The 25,266-nt window shown below is 36.4% G+C and overlaps 1 protein-coding gene across 2 annotated transcripts in view; it reads left to right on the forward strand.

Annotated features, from left to right (window-relative positions):
• Positions 1–25,266, forward strand: part of PIK3C2A (phosphatidylinositol-4-phosphate 3-kinase catalytic subunit type 2 alpha) — a 110,071-nt gene that overhangs the window by 69,529 nt on the left and 15,276 nt on the right. For both annotated transcript variants that reach the window (XM_081541482.1, XM_081541483.1), the window contains exons 12-22: positions 1,338–1,460; positions 2,505–2,672; positions 11,991–12,102; positions 12,480–12,625; positions 16,291–16,479; positions 16,918–17,011; positions 17,511–17,605; positions 17,962–18,142; positions 21,466–21,570; positions 22,481–22,573; positions 23,974–24,103. In XM_081541482.1, the coding sequence (XP_081397608.1) occupies positions 1,338–1,460; positions 2,505–2,672; positions 11,991–12,102; positions 12,480–12,625; positions 16,291–16,479; positions 16,918–17,011; positions 17,511–17,605; positions 17,962–18,142; positions 21,466–21,570; positions 22,481–22,573; positions 23,974–24,103 (1,436 nt within the window). The remainder of the gene's footprint in view (positions 1–1,337; positions 1,461–2,504; positions 2,673–11,990; positions 12,103–12,479; positions 12,626–16,290; positions 16,480–16,917; positions 17,012–17,510; positions 17,606–17,961; positions 18,143–21,465; positions 21,571–22,480; positions 22,574–23,973; positions 24,104–25,266) is intronic.

Consider the following 25,266-nt stretch of genomic DNA (forward strand, 5'->3'; position numbering starts at 1 on the left):
ATTAATTCATTCAATAAATATTTACTGAACACCAGCTGTGGGCAGTGTTCTTAGTACTAGGGACTCAGCAGTTAATAAGGCAGCAAAAATTTCTTTGCCCTCTTGGAACTTGCATTTTAATGGGTACTATTGCTGTCTTAAGGTATTTCATTCTTTTAAATAGTTACAGGGATAATATTATCCACATTCTCCATACAAAAACATGTATACACACAAATTTAGAGACACTAATGAGAACAAATACTCAGCAGAAGACAATGCAGTGATAATTAAAATGGATTTTTTTTTTTTTTTTTCCCTGTGCTGTACAGCTTTTGAGATCTCAGTTCCCTGACCAGGGATTGAACCCGGGCAGTGGTAATGAAAGCCCGGATTTGAAACTACTAGGCCACCAGGGAACTCCCAATACAATGCTGATTTTAAAAGAGGTTGAAAAAAGCAATCAAATAGCTATGTGAACCAGTGAGATTAGATTTGAAATATATTTTGAATGAAAAACAGATTGTATGAACAAAATGGACAAACAAAATGTTTAATGGGTAAGCCTAGCAGTAAGTTAGAATACTAGTAGAATACAGTTTTATTGAACCCGAAACTCCCTACAAGATTGCCTGACTGTATATTACTCAGCTCTGTAATTGTGGCAGTTAGGGACTAAATCATTGCTGTCCCATGGAAGATTACAGTAGCATCTGTCCCCATGGATGGAAGCCTCCTAATAGATCAGGAAGATTGGCTCAGTGCAGCTCAGGCCCATGCACCATTAATTTGGTAAACTGACTCTACTTCAGTGGCTCACCAAAGGAAAATGGCACCTAGGGAACATAAATGTTTATACTGTTACTTCCTAAAATGAATATACCTAGAAATGAAGAATTATTCAGTGTCATTTAACTAAAATTTAATGCTGGTAACTAACTGCACACCAAATTGAGATAAATTCTCCAGTTGGTATCAATATAGCTCCTTTAGACTGACACCTAGGAATATATGTTCCCTTCTGTATTCCCTCTGCTCTGCCTTTATTTTTGTAGGATTTGCAATAGTTAAATTTTAGATGTTTTTCCAAAAATTCACTGATATAGTAACCAAATTATTGCAGATAATAGTCGCTTAGGGAAGAATGACTAATGATATGTATATATGTGTGAGTGTGTGTGTTATTGCAGATAATAGTCGCTTAGGGAAGAATGACTAATGATATGTATATATGTGTGTGTGTGTGTGTGTGTGTGTGTGTGGGTGTGGGTGTGGGTGTGGGTGTGGGTGTGTGGGTGGTTAGTTAACTCATTTGTATTATCAAATAAAAATTAAATTAAACCCTTTTATTTTTTCAGTTATGAAAAATACTACTTGGTATGTTCCCTGACTTACAATGGAAAGGATCTTTTTAAACCTATTCAATCAAAGAAGGTTGGCACTTATAAGAATTTCTTCTATCTTATTAAATGGGATGAACTGTAAGTGAGACTTTTGGCTTTTTATTCTTTCAGTATGCCCTGTTCTTTACCTTTTTCCATGTATGCATCCAGCTTTCATTTTTAATTATAATTTCCATTAAAATTAATTAAATTCTTACTGATACCTTAAAGGTTCTTCTAGATACAATTTTATAGAATGGACTGAAGGTCTCATTTAAAATCTGAAATACTCTTGAATCTTCATATTGTTAAATTACAGAACCATGCCATCAATTCTTCCTAGCCTTTGTCAAGTTAAAGTCACGTGTAATTCTGGTGTTTTATAATACTGCTTTAGTTTAGTATTTATTCTGTAACAATGCATATAGAAAGCCTAGTTCTTGGTTAACAGATTTTAAAAATTATCTTCAATCCATGTACCGGATGATATTTTAAACTGTTAATATTTTTAAAATATTATCTTTAAGGGAATGCTTTCATTATTTAGGCCAATAGGTAATTGCAAAACTTTATTCTGCATTTATTAAATAGTTTCCTATTTTTCTTTTTTTTAATTACAAAAGTAGCACATGTTTGTGAAAAGTCAAATAATATAAAAATGCATATAGGGTGAAAAATGTCATTTTACTTCTAGCACTTAACCATCTAATGACTCCTCAGAGTGACCACTCTTGACCTCATGTGTCCTTTCAGATCTTATTAAAAAAAAAAGCACCAGTAAACATACATGTCTGTGCACACAAACATCTAGAATCAGAAACACTCATGAACATTCATCTTTTTCCTAAAAGAAATAAAGATGATGATTATCTTTGCTAAAAATTGATATTGCAAGTCTTAAGTGAAAAGATTAACAAATTTTTAAAGAGAGAAATGTTATATGTTTGAAATTTTAATGAAATTTATTTAAGATTTTTTAGTATTTGTTAGCCAAGCTTGCTACTTACTTACATAAAGTTTATTCAGAATTAAAGATTATTTGAAGAGTCAAATAAAATACCTAAAATTGTCAGTTTCATTAAAGGGTTAAACTTCATATTCAATCTAATTTATTTTTTCTATTAATACATTTCCCCTCCATAGAATCATTTTTCCCATCCAGATATCACAATTGCCGTTAGAATCACTTCTTCACCTTACTCTTTTTGGAATTTTAAATCAGAGCAGTGGAAGTTCCCCTGATTCTAATAAGCAGAGAAAAGGGCCAGAAGCTTTGGGCAAAGTTTCTTTACCTCTTTTTGACTTTAAACGGTAAGTGTTACTGAGTTGTAATGGTGAGTTACTGTGAACACCCCTGCAGTATCAGTATTGGCTAGAGAATGGAATGGGGGAAACTGACATTCATGATGAGATAATGAGCTGTCACATTTTTTCCAATGTGATTAAAAGAGGTCATTTCAGAGATACAGAGAAAACCAAAGTTGTTCTGCTATCATTTGAACGTATCTACATGGGTTTTCAAAGGATTGTTTACTGCTCAACTGTTCCAGAAGAAAAGCAGCAGCCAATTCATTCTTTATTTTTTTTTTCCAATTCATTCTTTGTCATTTATGAAAAGCATTATATTATTGACATAATACTCATGGTCTTAGACGTTCCTTTGATTAAAACAACAAAACTCCATTTTCCATCTTCTCATCCCTTCCCCATCCTCCTCCTGTTTGAGTGTATAGCTGCATATTATTCCCTTCTCTTTACCTGACTGATCTACCCTTACTGTTATGGGCCCCTGACCTTTAATCTTCAAAAGTCCCACATGCATGCAAAACTTGCTGATGCTTAGGGTAAAAGAAATTCCTTTTGAGCTTTGTGTCTACTAATAGCCTTTGGGATAGTATAATCTACCTGGCTTTACAGCTGACTGTTTTGATTATGTTTTAAGTAATAATATGTTCCTTGAGACCATGAAGAGTCTTCTTAAATGAAAAGAAAAATCATTGGATAAGTTTGGGATGCTTGATATAGAACATGATAACATTTTGGAGAGTGATAATGGACATTATCATATTGGAGTATCTAAGTTCTACAATCAAGCTACTGTGTTTAATAATAATATTACTGTAATAACAAACACATAGCATTTACTCTATGCAAGCTATTAGTCTGAATGCTGTATACATAGCCTTATATACCTCACAACAACCCTATGAAGGTAGGTATTATTATCCCTTTTTACAGAGGGAGAAATCAAAGTGGTTTGCCCTTGGACGCTTAGTTAATAAATGGTAGAATTGAGTTTGAATCTAGAGAATCTGGCCGCAGGGTCTGCATTCTCAACATTAACCTATATTGCCATTCTCAGATTTATTTGATACCGTAATGCTTTTTTTGATTTAAAATCCATCTTTTGAAACCATTTTGGGAAATGATTTAATAATTGATCTATTTAACTTATAAGAGCGGCTGGAAGATCCACTGGAGAAGGGATAGGCTACCCACTCCAGTTTTCTTGGGCTTCCCTTGTGGCTCAGTTGGTAAAGAATCTGCCTGCAGTGCAGGAGGGAGACATGGATTCTATTCCTGGGTTGGGAAGATCCCCTGGAGAAGGGAAAGGCTACCCACTCCAGTATTCTGGCCTGGAGAATTCCATGGACTGTATAGTCCATGGGGTCACAAAGAGTTGGACACGACTGAGTGACTTTCACTTTAACCTACAATAAAATGATTAAAAAATAAAAAATAAGAATGAAAAAATTCTGCTAATCTAGTTCTGCTTCTCTTTTCCTCTTAAATGACATAGTTTGATTTTTCAGTAATCATTTTTAAAATCATGTCATGTTTGAAACATTGACCTCATAAGTTTTGTTTTTAAAATATTCTTTTCCCTTGTACTTAAATATAGCATTTTTTCATATATATTTTTTTCTTTTGTCTCTCCCCCTATATGTGAGAAAGCCATATAAGATTTTTTAATTATGTACCTTTTGTGAGGCCCCAATTTTATTTGACACCTGACATAATTCTGTACTGACAAACACTAGAGAAGAGCAATTAAAGAGATTGCTATTAATGATACATATTTAGAACTCTTGGTTAAATATAGTCCATAACTACTCTAAAACAGAATATTGGCCACATAAAGGAGGGGGATTGTGTTCTCAATTGTCTTTGATAAATTAGTGTCAAGTAATAGTTAATGTGAGAAAATTAAATGTAATTGTAATTGAAGAGAGAAATGTCTCAGTTTTTATGAATGAGTCAGTTTTGAAAACCTTCGTGCTCTTGAAAGCAACAAGAGTCTGCTTCATTCAAGGAGTACTGTCACTTTTTGCCATTTTATTTGCTTATTGATAAGTGTTTTTATTGAATTAACAACCTTCTTTCAAGATTCAACAGAGTAAAGGGAAGGGCAGTTGACTTTTGTTAGACAATTAAATAGTTTGCATGTATCCAGTGCGCAGCAGTTTAAAAGAATGAACTGATGCCGTTAAGCTTGAGAGTTTGCCAAGCTGTGTAGTCAATCTAGATAATGTTAGGATTTAACATTCAAAAAATGCTCAGAAATTAAGAGGGAAGATGACTGTATATATAAATACATGGAGAGAAACAGTGTTAATGATTTAGTTGTGCTAATGTGCTGTAGTATAATGGTCAGAAATCCTGGTCTTGAAATTCTTCTAAAATTAATTATGTTTAAGCTACAACCTGCATACAGCCCAATAAAGTTATTATCGTAAGAGCCAAATGATTTACAGGCATTTCAGTCAACCTCAGCAACAAATGAGTTCTTAACTCAGTTTTAAATAAATGGAATCAAGTGTTTAACCTGCTGTTCCTTTATCGTTGAATCGCAGGATTACCAAATAATTGATGTGAGAAAGTTCTTTGTAGAAAAATTTCAGCTAATAAATGCAGAAAAAATGACAGAATATCAGAATTTTGCAACTTCTGTTGTTATTCAGTCACTCAGTTGTGTCCGACTCTCTGTGACCCTATGGACTGCAGCATGCCAGGCTTCCCTGTCCTTCACCATCTCCTGGAGCTAGCTCAAACTCATGTCCATTGAGTCAGTGATGCCATCTAACCATCTCATGCTCTGTCGTCCCCCTCTCCTCCTGCCTTCAACCTTTGCCAGCATCAGGGTCTTTTCTAATGAGTTGGCTCTTCACATCAGGTAGTCTAAAAGTATTGGAGCTTCAGCTTCAGAGTTGGTCCTTCCAGTGAATATTCAGGGTTGATTTCCTTGCAGTCCAAGGGACTCTCAAGAGTCTTCTCCAACACCACAGTTCGAAGGCATTAATTCTTTGGTGCTCAGCCTTTATGGTCCAACTCTCACGTCCATACATGACTACTGGAAAAACCATAGCTTTGACTAGTTGGACCTTTGCTGGCAAAGTAATATCTCTGCTTTTTAGTACACTGTTTAGGTTTGTTATAGGTTTTCTTCCAAGGAGCAAGTGTCTTCTAATTTCATGGCTACAGTCACCATCTGCAGTGATTCCGGGGCCCAAGAAAATAAAGTCTGTCACTGTTTGCATTGTTTCCCCATCTTCTTGCCATGAAGTGATGGGAGTGAATGCCGTGATCTTAGTTTCTGAATGTTGATTTTTAAGCCAGCTTTTCACTCTCCTGTTTCACCTTCATCAAGAGGCTCTGCAGTTCCTCTTTGCTTTCTGCCATCAGGGTGGTGTCATCTGCATATCTGAGGTTGCAATCCCTACTAAAATAATAGATTTAGGCCAGGAAATCTCATTCTTGACACTGCTGACATTTTGAGCCGGTGATTCTTTGCTGTGGGAGACTGTCCTGTGCATCGTAGGACATTTGGCAGCACCTTTGGCTTCTGCCCATTAAATGCCAGGGGTACTCCCTAGTTGCCAAGCACAAAGTCTTCAGACATTGCCAAATATCTAGTGGAGTCAAAAGCATTCTTGGTTGACATTGATTTAAGTAATGATTTATTCAGTTCTGTTCAGTCACCCAGTCATGTCCGACTCTTTGTGACCCCATGAACCGCAGCACGCCAGGCCTCCCTGTCCATCACCAACTCCCGGAGTCCACCCAGACCCACGTCCATCGAGTCAATGATGCCATCCAACCATCTCATCCTCTGTTGTCCCCTTCTCCTCCAGCCCTAAATCTTTCCCAGCATCAGGGTCTTTTCCAATGAGTCAGCTCTTCACATCAGGTGACCAAAGTATTGGAGTTTCAGCTTCAACATCAGTCCTTCAGTGAACACCCAGGACTGATCTCCTTTAGGATGGACTGGTTGGATCTCCTTGCAGTCCAAGGGACTCTCAAGAGTCTCCCAACACCACAGTTCAAAAGGATCAATTCTTTGGTGCTCAGCTTTCTTTATAGTCCAACTCTCACATCCATACATGACTACTGGGAAAACAGTAGCCTTGACTAGACGGGCCTTTGTTGGCAGTGTAATGTCTCTGCTTTTTAATATGCTGTCTAGATTGGTCATAACTTTGCTTCCAAGAAGTAAGCGTCTTTTAATTTCATTGCTGCAATCACCATCTGCAGTGATTTTGGAGCCCAGAAAAATAAAGTCAGCCACTGTTTCCACTGTTGCCCCATCTATCTGCCATGAAGTAATGGGACTGGATGCCATGATCTTAGTTTTCTGAATGTTGAGCTTTAAGCCAACTTTTTCACTCTCCTCTTTCACCTTCATCAAGAGTCTCTTTAGTTCTTCTTCACTTTCTGCCATAAGGGTGGTGTCATCTGCATCTCTGAGGTTATTGATATTTCTCCCAGCAGTCTTGATTCCAGCTTATGCTTCCTCCAGCCCAGCGTTTCTCATGATGTACTCTGCATATAAGTTAAATAAGCAGGGTGACAATATACAGCCTTGATGTACTCCTTTTCCTATTTCCTCCAGCCCAGCGTTTCTCATGATGTACTCTGCATATAAGTTAAATAAGCAGGGTGACAATATACAGCCTTGATGTACTCCTTTTCCTATTTGGAACCCGTCTGTTGTTTCATGTCCAGTTCTAACTGTTGCTTCCTGACCTGCATACATGTTTCTCAAGAGGCAGGTCAGGTGGTCTGATATTCCCATCTCTTTCAGATTTTTCCACAGTTTATTGTGATCCAGACAGTCAAAGGCTTTGTCATAGTCAATAAAGCAGAAATAGATGTTTTTCTGGAACTCTCTTGCTTTTTCAATGATCCAGCAGATGTTGGCAATTTGATCTCTGGTTCCTCTGCCTTGTCTAAAACCAGCTTGAACATCTGGAAGTTCACAGTTCACGTATTGCTGAAGCCTCGCTTGGAGAATTTTGAGCATTGCTTGACTAGCGTGTGAGATGAGTGCAGTTGTGTGGTAGTTTGAGCATTCTTCGGCATTGCCTTTCTTTGGGATTGGAATGAAATCTGACCTTTTCCAGTCCTGTGGCCACTGCTGAGTTTTCCATGTTTGCTGGCATGTTGAGTGCAGCACTTTCACAGCATCATCTTTCAGGATTTGAAATAGCTGACCTGGAATTCCATCACCTCCACTAGCTTTGTTCATAGTGATGCTTTCTAAGGCCCACTTGACTTCACATTCCAGGATGTCTGGCCCTAGGTGAGTGATCACACCATCGTGATTATCCAGGTTGCGAAGATCTTTTTTGTACAATTCTTCTGTGTATCCTCTGCTTCTGTTAGGTCTCTACCATTTATGTCCTTTATCGAGCCCATCTTTGCACGAAATGTTCCCTTGGTATCTCGAATTTTCTTGAAGAGGTCTTTAGTCTTTCCCATTCTGTTGTTTTCCCCTATTTCTTTGCATTGATCACTGAGGAAGGCTTTCTTATCTCCCCTTGCTATTCTTTGGAACTCTGCATTCAAATGGGTATATCTTTCCTTTTCTCCTTTGCTTTTCGCTTCCCATCTTTTCACAGCTCTTTGTAAGGCCTCCTCAGACAGCCATTTTGCTTTTTTGCATTTCTTTTTCTTGGGAATGGTCTTGATTCCTGTCTCCTGTACAATGTCAAAAACCTCCATCCATAGTTCATCAGGCATTCTGTCTATCAGATCTAGTCCTTTAAATATATTTCTCACTTCCACTGTATAGTCATAAGGGATTTGATTTAGGTCATACCTGAATGATTTATTAATGCCTGTTTAAAAACCATTGTGATTAACTTTTCTGGATGTTTATAATAAATGGTTTAGACTGATAGCACTTGAACAAATTAATTATCTTAACATCACAGAAGGAGAGATACACCAAACATTGTGCGCTTTATTTGATGCATCAGAAACTAGTAGCATACAATACCAGCTGTAAAACATTATGTATTCTTGCCACATCACTAACCTTGAATTAGCTCAGTCCTTTAGATCTAAATATTACATAAAACATAGGAGATAAAGGGACATGCTAAAATGATACCAGAGGAATGTAGTCAGGAAAATCCAGGATACAGAAAATTTTCACAACAAAAGAGTTGGATTATTCAACAAGTTCAGTTCAGTTCAGTGACTCAGTCGTATCCGACTCTTTGCGACCCCATGAACTGCAGCACGCCAGGCCTCTCTGTCCATCACCAACTCCTGGAGTCTACCCAAGCCCATGTCCATCGAGTCGGTGATGCCATCCAACCATCTCATCCTCTGTCATCCCCTTCTCCTCATGCCCCCAATCCTACCCAGCATTAGGGTCTTTTCCAATGAGTCAACCCTTCGCATGAGGTGGCCAAAGTATTGGAGTTTCAGCTTCAACATCAGACCTTCCAATGAACACCCAGGATTGATCTCTTTTAGGATGGATTGATTGAATCTCCTTGTAGTCCAAGGGACTCTCAAGAGTCTTCTCCAACACCACAGTTCAAAAGCATCAATTCTTCGGCGCTCAGCTTTCTTCACCGTTGAACTCTCACATCCATACATGACCACTGGAAAAACCATAGCCTTAACTAGACGGACTTTTGTTGGCAAAGTAATGTCTCTACTTTTAAATACGCTATCTAGGTTGGCCATAACCTTCCTTCCAAGGAGTAAGCGTCTTTTAATTTCATGGCTGCAGTCACCATCAGCAGTGATTCTGGAGCCCAAAAAAATAAAGTCTGACACTGTTTCCACTGTTTCCCCATCTATTTCCCATGAAGTGATGGGACCAGATGCCATGATCTTAGTTGTCTGAACGTTGAGCTTTAAGCCAACTTTTTCACTCTCCTCTTTCACCTTCATCAAGAGGCTCTTTAGTTCTTCTTCACTTTCTGCCATAAGGGTGGTGTCATCCGCATATCTGAGGTTATTGATATTTCTCCCAGCAATCTTGATTCCAGCTTGTGTTTCTTCCAGCCCAGCGTTTCTCATGATGTACTCTGCATATAAGTTAAATAAGCAGGGTGACAATATACAGCCTTGACGTACTCCTTTTCCTATTTGGAATCAGTCTGTTGTTCCATGTCCAGTTCTAACTGTTGCTTCCTGACCTGCATACAGGTTTCTCAAGAGATAGGTCAGATGGTCTGGTATTCCCATCTCTTTCAGAATTTTCCACAGTTTCTTGTGATCCAGACAGTCAAAGGCTTTGTCGTAGTCAATACAGCAGAAATAGATGTTTTTCTGGAACTCTCTTGCTTTTTCGATGATCCAGCGGATGTTGGCAATTTGATCTCTGGTTCCTCTGCCTTTTCTAAAACCAGCTTGAACATCTGGAAGTTCACAGTTCACGTATTGCTGAAGCCTGGCTTGGAGAATTTTGAGCATTACTTTACTAGCATGTGAGATGAGTGCAATTGTGCAGTAGTTTGAGCATTCTTTGGCATTGCCTTTCTTTGGGATTGGAAGGAAAACTGACCTTTTCCAGTCAACAAGTAACGGGATAAAAAAGAGCTATGTATAGGTTAAAACAAGAGTTGGCGAACTTTCTGTGAAGAGAACTAGACAGAAGTAGTTGAGACTTTGTAGGTCATGCAGTCTCTGTCGCAACAACAAAAGCAGTGATAGGCAACATGTAAATGAATGAGTGTGTCTTTGTTCTAATAAAAGTTTACTTACAAAAGCAGGTGACAGTCTGGAGTTTGACCTTTGACTTAAATGATACTTAAAAAGACATATCACCCAACACACATGTTGGACCTGCTTGTATCCTAATTCAAACCAGCTATTAAAAAATTTATTTAGAGCCAACCGGCGAAATTTGAATGCTGACTATAGCTGATACCTTTTTGAAATGTATTGTTATTTGGCTGTGGTGGGTCTTCATTGCTGTGCACAGTTGTGGTGAACAGGAGCTACTCTTGTGGTGCGTGAGCTTCTCATAGCAGTGGCTTCTGTTGCAGAGCACAGGCTCTTGGTGTGTGGGCTTCAGTAGCTGCTGAGCTTGGGCTTAGATGCCCCATGGCATGTATAATCTTCCCAGAATAGGAATCGAACCCCTGTCCTCCCTGCATGGGCAGGCGGATGCTTAACCATTAGACCACCAGGGAAGTCCCTAGCTGATAACTTACAAGTAGTCATTTTTAATTATTTTGTTGTAATTGTGTTTAAATAACAGTATTTATCATTTAGAGACTCATAAAAGTATTCACAGGTAAAATGATATGATCAGAATTTGCCTTCAGATAATCTAGCTGAGCGTGAGGTTGGCTCTAGAATAGATAGAATATAATGTGTGAATATCTGTTTTTTGGCCACCCCACATAGTTTGCAGGCTCTTGGTTCCCCCACCAGAGCTAGAACCTGGGTCCCCTGCAGTGGAAGCACAGTCTCCTAGCTGCCAGGGAATTCCTATGCCAAAAATTTAAAAGCTGTTAACCTGCTAGAGCAAACATTAACTGGAGTCTAGTTTAGGGAAGGATATTTACTATGTGAATAAAATGAACAAAGTTTGATGAAGTTTATAGTTTGCTACTTTTATATATCATGTTATTTTTCAGAAATTTCCTCTGTGGAAAGATATATCAGTATTTTTATTGGTAAATGTTTTTAATTTCAGTAATTATGAATTGGTAGTTTAAGGCAAGAGTCAGCGTACTCCAGCTCATTGGCTGTTTTTTGTTTTGTTAGAACACAGCACACAATTTTCAAATGTATTATTCATGGCTTCTTTGGCCCTGTAATAGCAGAGTTGAGTCTGACAGAGATTGTATAGCCCAGAAGAACCCAAATATTTGCTGTGTGGCCCTTTATAGAAAAAGGTTGCTGACCCCTGGTCACAAATAGGTTAAACTTCTCATCTCGAACAATCAGTACTTTGACACAAAGTAGATACTAGTTTCCTTGACATGTGTTTTTATTCTTATGGTAGAATTCAAGTAGCGGTTATGAAATCCAAACCACCACCTTGAGATCTGTTTCTCTGTAGATGATGTTCAAACACTGTCCTATTTATAGAAGTTGTTTTGAGGACAGGTGACTGTGAGACTTTATCCATCTTTTCTTCTGTCCTGAGCCCCATTTCATCTTCCCTTCTTTTGTTCTAACTTCCATACTTCAGTACATTTACCTAAAGTGAAAATACACTGTATAGAGTGACTCCTTCTAATATGTTCTTTCTATATAGAGGATGCTTAATAAATATTTGATTATTAACATTTCAAATTCATTACCATGTATTGTGAGTTTTGAATTAATTTTTAAAATGAAAACCACAGTATTCTTCTGTTTACATTCATGAAGGTTTTTAACATGTGGAACTAAGCTTCTGTATCTTTGGACTTCATCACATACAAATCTTATTCCTGGAACAATCCCAAAAAAAGGATATGTGATGGAAAGAATAGTGTTACAGGTAATGATACTTCCTGACACATGGAGAGGTTTAAGTTTGAATTTCTTTATAAAGAATATATGTATACCATGGTCTCATTTGTTACTAAAGAAGCCTAATTGATCTTGTTTTGATCTTAGGATCTATATTTAATTTAAATGTTAATAAGCCATTTCCTGTTTCTGAGAAATAGTAAAAGATGCATTCATACCAATCCCAAGAATATATGTGCTATTGAGAAGTACTAATAATGGTAACCACTCTAATAAAAGGACAGAAGCATTAATTTAATATTTGATATTTTCACCCTTATGGCTAAGACAAATCAAAAATAAGTAAATGTAGCAAATATGTGGACTTTTCAGCTGTAATTTGGTCAATTTCTATTAATTTTTAAGGTTGATTTTCCTTCTCCTACGTTTGATATCATTTATACCGCTCCTCAAGTGGACAGAAGCATTATACAACAACACAACTTAGAATCGTTGGAGGATGATGTGAAGGGGAGACTTCTTGATATTCTTCACAGAGACTCATCACTTGGGTATGCTCCTTTAATTCTCTTTTGCCTGATTATCTCTTACAATGTAAAGTTCAAGTTAATGGTTTATAAAATGTGCTGATTTAGTTCATGATTTAGAATGTTCCTGATATGAAAAGTTTTCTTTTTCTGTTTTTAGTTGTATTAAAAAACTGTATAACTGCATAAAATTTAGGAATTTGTACAAGTCAAACTTTCTACATAATCAAATGCAGACAACAGACTGGGGAGTATAATCCATTTCCTTAATATATGAAGAACTTTCTTATATAAGTAGAAAAACCGACAACACAGTGGTAGACAAAGAATATGAATAGATTTTTCTTTGGAAAAGAAATACAACCCTTTTAAATGTCTGAATAAAATGTTCAGCCTCTCAGTAATCAAAGAGTTTTAAATTAATACAAGATACCATTTCATACATCAGATTGTTAAAAATTAAAATGTCTCATTATATGAGGTATTGATAGAATACAGAAAAATAGGAATTACATTGTAGGTAGAACTCTAAAAGCTTTGGGAGAGCAATTTGGCAAAGTCTATTAAGGTCACAGTGTCTGTAATCTGTGACCTAACAATTCCACTTCCAGTTATAGTATTATTTTAAAGAAAACCTTTTTATATTTGCTTGTGGAGACAAGAATGTTCCTTGCAGTATTTATTTGGGTTGTTGTAAAACAGATAGACATGTTCATTAATGGGTTAAATTATGGTACATTTATCTAACATTACTATGTAACTATTAAGAATGAAGTTATGGCTATTGTTAATATATAAGATATTAAATGAAGAAAGCAAGTAGGATAGTGTGTTCAGTTCAGTTCAGTTGCTCAGTCGTGTCCAACTCTTGGTGACCCAATGGACTGCAGCACACCAGGCCTCAGTCCATCACCAACTCCTGGAGTTTACTCAAACTCATGTCCGTTGAGTCAGTGATGCCATCCAACCAACTCATTCTATGTCGTCCCCTTCTCCTCCCGCCTTCAGTCTTTCCCAGCATCAGGGTCTTTTCCAGTGAATCACTTCTTTGTATCAGGTGGCCAAAGTATTGGAGTTTCAGCTTCAACATCAGTCCTTCCAATGAACACTCAGACTGATCTCCTTTAGGATAGACAGGTTGGATCTCCTTGCAGTCCAAGGGACTCCAACACCACAGTTCAAAAGCCTCAGTTCTTTGACGCTCAGCTTTCTTTGTAGTCCAACTCTCACATCTATACATGACTACTGGAAAAACCATAGCTTTGACTAGACAGAACTTTGTTGGCAAAGTCATGTCTCTGCTTTTTAATATGCTGTCTAGGTTGGTCATAAATTTCCTTCCAAGGGGTAAGCGTCTTTTAATTTCATGTTACCATTAACATAAAGGAAATAAAGAGAATTCGATATATACACCTTTGTATATGCTTCTATAAAAATGTTCAAGCTGGTTTTAGAGAAGGCAGAGGAACAGAGATGAAATTGCCAACATCCGCTGGATCATCGAAAAAGCAAGAGGGTTCTAGAAAAACATCTATTTCTGCTTTATTGACTATGCCAAAGCCTTTGACTGTCTGGATCACAATAAACTGTGGAAAATTCTGAAAGAGATGGGAATACCAGACCACCTGACCTGCCTCTTGAGAAACCTGTATGCAGGTCAGGAGGCAACAGTTAGAATTGGACATGAAACAACAGACTGGTTCCAAATAGGAAAAGGAGTCCATCAAAGCTGTATATTGTCACCCTGCTTATTTAACTTCTATGCAGAGTACATAATGAGAAACGCTGGGCTGGAAGAAGCACAAGCTGGAATCAAGATTGCCAGGAGAAATATCAATAACCTCAGATATGCAGATGCTGCTGCTCCTGCTGCTAAGTCGCTTCAGTCGTGTCCGACTCTGTGTGACCAGATAGACAGTAGCCCACCAGGTTCCTCTGTCCCTGGGATTCTCAAGGGAAGAACACTGGAGTGGGTTGCCATTTCCTTCTCCAGTGCATGAAAGTGAAAAGTGAAAGTGAAGTTGCTCAGTCATGTCCAACCCTTAGCGACCCCATGGACTGCAGCCTACCAGGCTCCTCTGTCCATGGTATTTTCCAGGCAAGAGTGCTGGAGTGGGTTGCCATTTCCTTCTCCGGATATGCAGATGACACCACTCTTATGGCAGAAAGTGAAGAAGAACTAAAGAGCCTCTTGATGAAAGTGAAAGAGGAGAGTGAAAAAGTTGGCTTAAAGCTCAACCTTCAGAAAACTAAGATCATGGCATCTGGTTCCATCACTTCATGGCAAATAGAGAAACAGTGGCTGACTTTATTTTTTTGGGCTCCAGAATCACTGCTGATGGTGACTGCAGCCATGAAATTAAAAGACGCTTACTCCTTGGAAGGAAGGTTATGGCCAACCTAGATAGCGTATTTAAAAGTAGAGACATTACTTTGCCAACAAAAAAGTCCGTCTAGTTAAGGCTATGGTTTTTCCAGTGGTCATGTATGGATGTGAGAGTTCAACGGTGAAGAAAGCTGAGCGCCGAAGAATTGATGCTTTTGAACTGTGGTGTTGGAGAAGACTCTTGAGAGTCCCTTGGACTGCAAGGAGATCCAACCAGTGCATCCTAGGGGAGATCAATCCTGGGTGTTCATTTGAAGGACTGATGTTGAAGCTGAAACTCCAATATTTTGGTCACCTGATGTGAAGAGTTGACTCATTTGAAAAGACTCTGATGCTGGGAAAGATTGAGGGCAGGAGGAGAAGGGGACGACAGAGGATGAGATGGTTGGATGGCATCACCAACTCAATGGACATGAGTTTGGGTAAACTCCAGGAGTTGGTGATGGACAGGGAACCCTGGCGTGCTATGATTCATGGGGTCACAAAGAGTCAGACACGACTGAGTGACTGAACTGAACTGAACTATAAAAATAGACTAACCCTGGAAGAATATACTAGGTGAGGCAGTTGCCACTGGGAGAGATTCTGGAAGGAGAGAAACCTAATTGTGTGCCTTTTTGCAATATTTGATTTTTTTCTTCATATTCCGCATGAAATGAATACATTTCAATTCACTGCATGGATTATAAACACAAAGGTAGATAGATGGGTAGTGAAATAGTGAAATATTTCATTCACATAAACATTTGTCATTAAGAGTAAATTGGAATCTCCAAAACAAGTTTTTATTTTGAATATTCCTCAAATGAGCTCTATATTCATTGTCTAAAATTTTGTGGTTGTATTTGATTTTGGCATGGCTTTTTTTTATTATTAATTTATTTATTTTAGTTGGAGGCTAATTACTTTACAATATTGTATTGGCATGACTTTTGATTTTACTTGTATAAAATGATGAAATCCTTGCTGTCTCTTAAAGTAGGTTCTCCTTATTCAACTCTAATATCTAGTGCCTGGCGTCTGGTTAGAGCTCAATAAATTTTATTATGCTGAATTAGCCTTCATTTTCTTCACTGAGACTCTTCTATCAAGGCAGAATGATTTCTTTCTATCCCCCAAATTAGGGTAAATTAGTGGTATTTAATGTACATTGTGTTTGTCTATTCCAAATTAGTATTAATGATTCTACCAAGAAGTGGCTGTCCTGAAAGGAATAAATTTCTCCTTTGTATTTTTAATCATTGAGATTATAACTGTCATTATGGTATCACTGAGAAGTAATTTAATTGTATTATGTATTCAGACTTTCTAAAGAAGATAAAGCCTTTTTGTGGGAGAAACGTTATTATTGCCTCAAACACCCAAATTGTCTTCCTAAAGTACTTGCAAGTGCCCCAAACTGGAAATGGGTTAGTCTTGCCAAAACTTATTCATTGCTTCAGCAGTGGCCTCCATTGCATCCACTGACTGCCTTGGAGCTTCTTGATTCCAAGTAAGTTAACTGTAGTTGAATTTATTTGTTCTGTTTTATTGTTGTCAATTTTTCTGGCAAGATATCATGGTACAGGATTAGTTCCCTTTGTTTTAATGTGAAAGCAGTGTAATATAATATAAATGTGTAAATGCATATTTCTATAAACACATCTTTTGTGTTGAGCTTATTAAAAAGGGATGTCTTATCAAATAATTTGTTTTATTTTTATGATATGGGTCAGAATTTATTTTCATAATCTTAAGGTTTGTAGACAGTCACAGAATTGGATTTGTGTATAGGACAATATGATTTTTTCCTAAGAAAAAAGATGAAACACATTGCTTTTCAGTAGCTGTTTGAGCATTCTTTGTCAGGAATAAATTGAGATTGTGTCTTCAGGAAAAACAGGTTCATTAGAAATCACTGTCAAATCTTGATTTTGTGGTATGCTTCTAGATTTGCTGATCAGGAAGTGAGGTCCCTAGCTGTGACCTGGATTGAGGCTATTAGTGATGATGAGCTAATAGATCTTCTTCCACAGTTTGTGCAGGTGAGTTTTTTACTAGGTTATCTACCCTTCTTACCCTCTCTCCAGTTTTTATGAGTAGGGAGGGATCTTGCTAAGGGATCTCCTTTCTGTTTTGATTAAAAGTATTGAATACTTCTGTTCAGTGGGAATGTTGAAGTGCGTTGCATTTGAATTTAGTGTGAAATTTTTTCTACTATTGTCAGCTGCCTTGCTTGAATACTATATATATATATGTACCTAGAATTTTAATTATCAGAATAAAACCAGACTTGAGGTTTTCTTTCCTTTTTTTTTAAATCGACCACTTAAACATAGCTGATGAATGTTATTCCCATGTCTGTGTACTTTTCTGTTTGATTTCATTAATTTCACCTAAGTTAATTAATCTGTTTCATTTTTATCAGTGTCATCTTTCCTCAACAAGAGTAATCCTTGATTTATAGTTTATATTTTGATAATTTTATCCTAACAATGTAGTATGGTTTGACAACTACTGATTCTTATTTTTCTTTGCATGTAGGCTTTGAAATATGAAATTTACTTGAATAATTCATTAGTGCACTTCCTTCTGTCCAGAGCGTTGGGAAATATACAGATAGCACACAATTTATATTGGTAAGATTTAAATTTTCTTAAGTACTTTATTTCTGTTACTATTATTTGTACAAATGACACTCAAAGTCTAAACAGTATGCTCAGACTATTTGCTGTTGATACCAGATGTTTTATTGAAGTGATCATTGTAAAGAAGCTAAGTTTTTATGTCTTTAGAAATAAAACCAGAAGTAACAAAACCCTCTATTGCAAAATTACTTGGCATGTTAGAGCTCTGTAATATTGAAAGAGTTTTCCTTGCTTGTATAGCTTAAAAGTAATTTCTGGATACCCCAAATTAAACTTGTTAAGTTGAGTTTTGAGAGATATTAATCTAGTTCTTAGAAGTGGCTGACATAAGTATTTTGCTCTATTAGGCTCCTCAAGGATGCCCTGCATGATGCACAGTTTGGTGCCCGATATGAACATGTTTTGGGTGCTCTCCTCTCAGTAGGAGGAAAAGGACTCAGAGAAGAACTTTTGAAGCAGACAAAGCTTGTACAGCTTTTAGGAGGAGTAGCAGAAAAAGTAAGACAGGCTAGTGGATCAGCCAGACAGGTATGTACCCACAGAGGGAACATAAATGTTTTAATGTTAAAGAATCTTGGCAGTGCTGACAAGTTAAGCTTGTATTCTTTTTTAGTAGACATCCAGTAGAACTCACCTATGCTGTCTTAAGCAGATTGAATTCAAAGGTTGCTGAAAATCTATTGGAAAAGATTTTATATCCTAACTCAGTTCCCTTTCATTTCCATGCTTATTAATTTCTGTCTGATCAAAATTGTTCTCGAGTTTCTTTTTCATTGTTTTGCTTTTTAACTTTTTTGTGATTATAAAAGTAATAAAAGTATGAATTGATGCTACTGTTTAAGAAGTTCAAATGTATAAGCTTATAAGCTTACAGAGTAAAAATTTAGGATATTTCCAGTTTCAGTTTTTCCCTGTGGGTGTCTTCTTCATAGTTTATGTATTGCTTGGTCATTTTATATGGCTTTACACATATTTACACTTAAGTATATATACAAATTTTTGGAATTAAAAAATTATAATTATAGACACATATATATATATATTTTTTCACTAAAATTCACTACCAAAGTGTACAGTCCATTGACTGTTAGTACATTTACAGTGTATTGCAGTTTCCACTACTATCTAATTCCAGAATATTTTCATCACAACAGAAAGAAAGCCTATATATACCCACAGTCCCTCACCCCTTACTCACCTCTCCTCCCAGGTCCTGGTAAGAACTAATATGCTTTCTATCTCTATGGATTTACCTATTCTGGACATTTCATATAAATGTAATCATGCAACATGGCCTTTTGTGTCTGATTTCTTAGCCTAATGTTTTAAAGATTCATTTATATTCTAGCACGTGTATTTAATAGTGTTCCATTGTGTAAATAATAGCACATTTTCTTTACCCATTCATCAGTTGATGGACATAGAGCTTGTTTCTATTATGTGACTGTTACTGAATAGTGCTGCCGTGGATATTTGTGTGTAAGTTTTTTGTTTGAACATCTGTTTTCACTTTGCCTAGGAGTAGAATTACTGTATCGTATAGTAATTCTATGTTTTTTGAGGAACCACTGAATTGTTTCCTAAAGTAGCTGCATCATTTTATAATTCTGGTATAATACTAGTAAGGTATGAGGGTTCAGTGGTAAAGAATCCGCCTGCTAAGGCAGGAGATGCAGGAGACATATGGGTTCAGTCCCTGGGTCTTAAAGATCCCCTGGAGAAGGAAATGGCTACCTACTTCAGTATTCTCCCCTGGAAAACCCCGTGGACAGAAGAGCCTGGCAGGATACAGTCCATGGCTTCCTGAAGAGTCGAACATGACTTAGTGACTGAATAACAAAAAAACAAATGAGGGTTTCATTTTCTCCATATCCTCAACAAAATTTATTTTTAGTTTTTTTAAGCTATAGTCATCTTAGTGGATGTGAAGTGGCATCTCATAGTGGTTTTGATTTGCATTTCCCTAATGTCTAATGATTTGGAGCTTATTTTCATGTGTTTGTTGGCCATTTGTATATCTTCTTTGGAGAAATGTCTAAGTCCTTTTTAATTGGTTTGTCTTTTTGTTGTTGAATTGTTAGAGTTCTTTATGTATTCTGGACACTATCAGATATACTGTTTGTAAATATTTTCTCCCATTTTGTGTATTTTTATTTCCTTCATAATGTACTTTGACACACAGAAGATTTTAATTTTATGAAGTCTAACTTGTTTTTTCTTTTGTTGCTTGTGCTTTTACTATCCTATCTAAGAATTTATTGTCAAATCCAAGATCACAATGATGTACACTAATGTTTTCTAGGAGTTTTATATGTTCACTTTTAAAAAGTCTTTGATCCATTTTGAGGTTATTTTTGTTGTTATTTGTTTGCTTTGTTCTATGAGCTGAGAGTCCAACTTCATTCTTTTACATGTAGTTATCCAGATGTTGCTGCAACATTTGCTAAAGGAGCTATTCTTTCCTATTGAATAAACTCAGCACCCTAGTTGAGAATCAGTTGACCATAGTTGTATGGGTTTATTTATGGACACTCAGTTCTATTCCATTGATCTCTATGTCTGTCTTCACACTACTTTTTTCATTACATAGCTTTGTGGCAGGTTTTGAAATCAGAAAGTGTGAGTCCTCCAACCTTTTCTTTTTCAAGATTGTTTGATTGTTTGGAAGTCCCTTATAATACTGTATTACTTTTAGTATCAGCCTTCCCATTTCTGTAAAAAGGGCAGTTGGAGTTTTGATAAAGATTGTGTTGAATTTGTGGATCAATATTTGGGAAATATCACAATCTTAGTAATAAGTCTTCTAAGTTCATGAACATGGGATATCTTTGATCTTTAATTTCTTTTAGCAAGGGTTTTTTTTTTTTTAATTTGTAAATTGCTTTTTTTTTTTTTAACTTGGAGAATTCATGTCAGTACGTATAACTATACTTTTTGTTTCTTAATGAGAACATAGTATTACAAGGTATGGTAGCATAAAGTATGAACCATTACATCTATGCAGGTTGTTTATACATTTTTATTTTCCTGAACAGTTCTGTGATGAACTTGAATGTGTAAGTGTTTGCTCCTTTGCTAGTATTCCTTTATAGGATAATCCTACAGATGAAATAATTCAGTCAAGAGCTATATACATTTTTAGTTATAATGCTGCTACTGCTAAGTCGCTTCAGTCGTGTCCGACTCTGTGCGACCCCATAGACGGCAGCCCACCGGGCTCCGCAGTCCCTGGGATTCTCCAGGCAAGAATACTGGAGTGGGTTGCCATTTCCTTCTCCAGTGCATGAAAGGGAAAAGTGAAAGTGAAGTCGCTCAGTCGTGTCCAACTGTTAGCGACTCCATGGACTGTAGCCTACCAGGTTCCTCCGTCCATGGGATTTTCCAGGCAAGAGTACTGGAGTGGGGTGCCATTGCCTTCTCCATTAGTTATAATAGTTTATATTAAATTGTAATATCAAAAACAAAACTTAACCAGTGAAGACTTCACTCCCCACCAATAGATTATGAAAGTATATATATTTCCAACCCTGTTGCCAGCACTGGATGTTATCTTAAATTTTTCATCTGTTAGATAAAAATTGGCCTCTCATTATTATTTAATTTCTATTTGTTTATTTGACTGTTAGTATTAATGAATATGTTAAATATGAGCATATGTACTTCTCCCTTATGTGTATAGTCTTTGCTGTAAATTTTATTTTTATAGTAAAATTAACTTTCTTTATCAACAGCTATTTTTAACCACATGACAATTGGGCATTTAAAAAATTGGGTCCACATCATGTTTTTGTTGTCTGAAAAATAGGTCTTCATTTTCATTATGTACTTAAAATATCAATTTCTTTTCCTAGGTTGTCCTCCAAAGGAGTATGGAACGAGTACAGTCCTTTTTTCTAAGAAATAAATGCCGTCTTCCTCTCAATCCAAGTCTTATGGCAAAAGAATTAAATATTAAGGTGACATAAAATACTGTAGTTCATATTACATTTTCAAATATTGTATAATAAAAAGGCAGGTGGGCAGGTATGCTTAAGGCAAATGCAGATAAAGTGCATAGGTTGGTTATAAGTACTTCTGATTGTATGTTTGTATAAGATTTGTTTTTATCTCAATATATGCTTATCTAATTACCATTCCTGAATGAAAAAACAGAGTGAAATTATTTATTGCCTTGAAATAAATTATATTTTGCTGTGGTACGATAGTTGCATATGTTATAATTCCAATGGTAAAACTCCCCAGTCACAGGTAGGCAGTTTTTTAACCTTCCTTGTGAATGGCCACATGGACTTTTCAAAGGTTTATAATACTTTTTAGAGTCATTAAAAAGTAGTTGTAATCATCAAAATTGAGTAATTGTATTTTTAATTGGGTTAATAATACAGATAGTGGATTTTTCTCTAACATGAGTTCAGCAAAAGCAACCAGTTAATTCATCCATTAGGGTCTTTTATTTTGAAAGGAGTCTCAGATTTAATTTTTTTAAGTTGACATATGGCTACTCTTCAATGGACTATAACAGTGGGTGACTGGGTTGTGTAATTATGTCACTGAAGGTGGGGGTAGCAGGGATTACATTTTCCCTTTGGATTTTGTTCATTGTTTCCTTCAATTGCTCTCACAGTCTTAAGTTAGTTTTTTAACCAGTTTAATTTTAAATTTGATGTCTGCTAATGAATTTGTTCAGTTTAGTGTCACTCTTTGATTCCATGGCTAATTATTAATTTTACTAGTACCTTGAATAGAAGTAGAGATCTTACTCCAGATCACACTGATCTAGAGAAAAGATAAGCATATGCAAAATTTTGTGCTTTAAGTTTTTATTTCAGTGTTATCATTTTAATGCTTAACATATTGTATTTGTAGTCATGTTCCTTCTTCAGTTCTAATGCTGTGCCCTTGAAAGTCACAATGGTGAATGCTGATCCAATGGGGGAAGAAATTAATGTCATGTTTAAGGTGAGGAGAATAAGGTGACTTTGTTTGTAATTTAAAAATTCTTTTCTCAAATTCCTTTTTTCAGAATTGCAAAAGTAGTTTTATTTAGTATTTAATAAAATTGAATAACTGAAAAATTATTACTGCTATAAACTGTTTCCAAATGGATTTGGGAACAAGTGAAGCTCTGGGCTAGAGCTGCTGCATATGGCCATGCTAGTTACGTGCATCACAGCTCCAGGTAGTGCCTTTCACCCGGACTATGTTGTAAATGGTACACCTTAGAGATGTGCAGAGTAAAATTGCAAAACTATGAATTGGCACTGTTTTTGAAACCATGTAACTTACCTGTGGGACTCTATTCTGATCAGAGAGCTTCCAGGTGCATGGCAAAGGGGCAGTAGTAAAGAATCTTTCTGCCAGTGCAGGAGACTTAAGAGACATGGTTCGATCCCTGGGTCAGGAAGATCCCCTGGAGAAGGAAATGGCAACCTGCTCAGTATTCTTGCCAGGAAAATTCAATGGACAGAGGAGCCCGGTGGGCTACAGTCCATTGGGTCACAGAGTCGGACACGACTAAGCATGCACACACATGCATTAGCGATCAAAGTTTTCTTTGTTGCAATCACAGTTAGTATTATTTTTAGGAAAGAATGTAGAGATTTAGTTAACTCAATGAGTTTGATTAGTCAACCACCTGTGATACATATAGCAAGTTCCCATATATTCAGATCTGGCTTTGGACTCCATTTTATTTTACTGATGTCTTGCCTTTTCCTAAAACAGTTTCATTTTTTTGAATACAGTAATTTTGTATGTTGTAATTTTTTTAAGGCAAATCACCCCCCCCTTTTTTTTCCCATAATTTTCTTGGCTCATCTCAAAAATGTATTTATCATTATGTGTTTTAAACTTATTTTATCCAATTTAAGAAGAAAATGAAAACTTGATGTAATTCCAGTTGGAATTCATTTTTGGAGAGCTAACTTGTTTTTAAAGTAAACTGATCATTGTAGATTCATAGTTCACTTTAAGGAATTACACAGAAATCCTACGTACCCTCTACACAATGGTATTATCTTGTACAATATTGCAGTTAGGATGTTGACGTCGATACAGTCAAGATATGAAATATTTTGATCATCAAAAAGATTCCCCATATTGCCCCTTTAAAAAATTGAATATAATATTCATACTATAAAATCCAGTCTTTTAAAGTGTACAGATCAGGAAATTGAGACATAAAGAAGTTAAGTAACTTTCTCTGGGATGCTGCAGAAGAATAAAAAGGTGGTTCAGTTCATTTTATTCTTTACTCTTTTCTCTATTTCCTTCTCCCCACTCCCTCCCCCCCTTTTTATGTGTAATCTATTAAGGCTTTTGGAAATGTACAAGTTTCATTTTGTTACCTTGATTTCAAGGTTGGTGAAGATCTTCGGCAAGATATGTTAGCTTTACAAATGATAAAGATTATGGACAAGATCTGGCTTAAAGAAGGACTAGATCTGAGGATGGTAATTTTCAAATGTCTCTCAACTGGCAGAGATCGAGGTAAATCTGTTAGATGTAGTCTTTTTTTTTTTTTTTTTCCCTTGGATTTAGCTCAGAGTGTACATGCTCTAATGGTCCTGATGCTAGTCTGTGATCTCAACCATAACACTTTGCTTTCTTAGGTTAGAATGTACAGACTTTATCTTATCAAAAGGAAATCAGGTCAGAGACTTCCCCCCTGGTCCAGTGGTTAAGACTCTACCTCTCCTCTACAGGGGCCACAGGTTCAATCCCTGGTCAGAGTAGTTCCTCAAAAAAGGGGCAATCAAGTCAATTTAAGAATTCTTGCTGATATTCTATAATAACTCAATGAGTAGCCCTAATAAATGCTTGCAAGACAGTACGTCTTGTAAAATGGAAGTCACTTTATCAAGAGAGATTCCTCAACAAGAGCCTGTCATTTGCTTGGATTAGTTTTTCTGTCACCATACTCATTTCATATAGTTGAACTCTTTTCTCTTATGGAATTCTGTGTAATTTTGTAGGCAGTCAACTTCCTCCTTTTTATGTTGTTTCTAACAGATGGTTGAGTGCTTACTTTGTGCCTTGCCTTGTGCTAAAGCTTTTCATTTGTGTTATCTTTCTGTGTCCTTATTTTTCAAATGAAGAAACCACATTCACATGGTTAAAACACACCTTATCCTATAATAATCAGTGTATAGTAATCCTCCCTTCTGCAGGTTCAGCAGTTGTCTTTAATACTTACCAGACATTGTGTCTTCTCTGCTGGATTCATTTTAAGTTCCCTTAGAGGGTAATTGTACTTTGTATCATTATGAACTTTTATCCACTGTTTTGTGCATAGTAGTTTGTGTGTGTGTGTATATTTGATAAAGAAATTAGAAATTTGTATGTATATTAAAAATTTGATTAATCATACTCATAAAATCAGGATGCAGGTATTCATTGAAAAAGGATGTCACTGTGAACTATAAATCAGATTATGTAATTAAGCAACATAAAAGATTCAAATGAATTCACTCTGCCATGTGTGACTAGACTACTGGGATTACAACCTGGCCCTGAATGCTTTCTTTTGAATGCCTTCTTTTGGAATGGCCTGGAGGCCTTGGCCTTCTTGGTTATTTCTAGTCCTTTCTTCAAAGCAGGTCTCTGTATCTGTATCTTTTATTCTGATAAGTATATCTGATAAGTGTATCTTT

This window comes from Giraffa tippelskirchi, chromosome 11, assembly GCF_054371585.1.
Source record: "Giraffa tippelskirchi isolate mGirTip1 chromosome 11, T2T-mGirTip1v1.2.pri, whole genome shotgun sequence".
Lineage (NCBI taxonomy): Eukaryota > Metazoa > Chordata > Mammalia > Artiodactyla > Giraffidae > Giraffa > Giraffa tippelskirchi.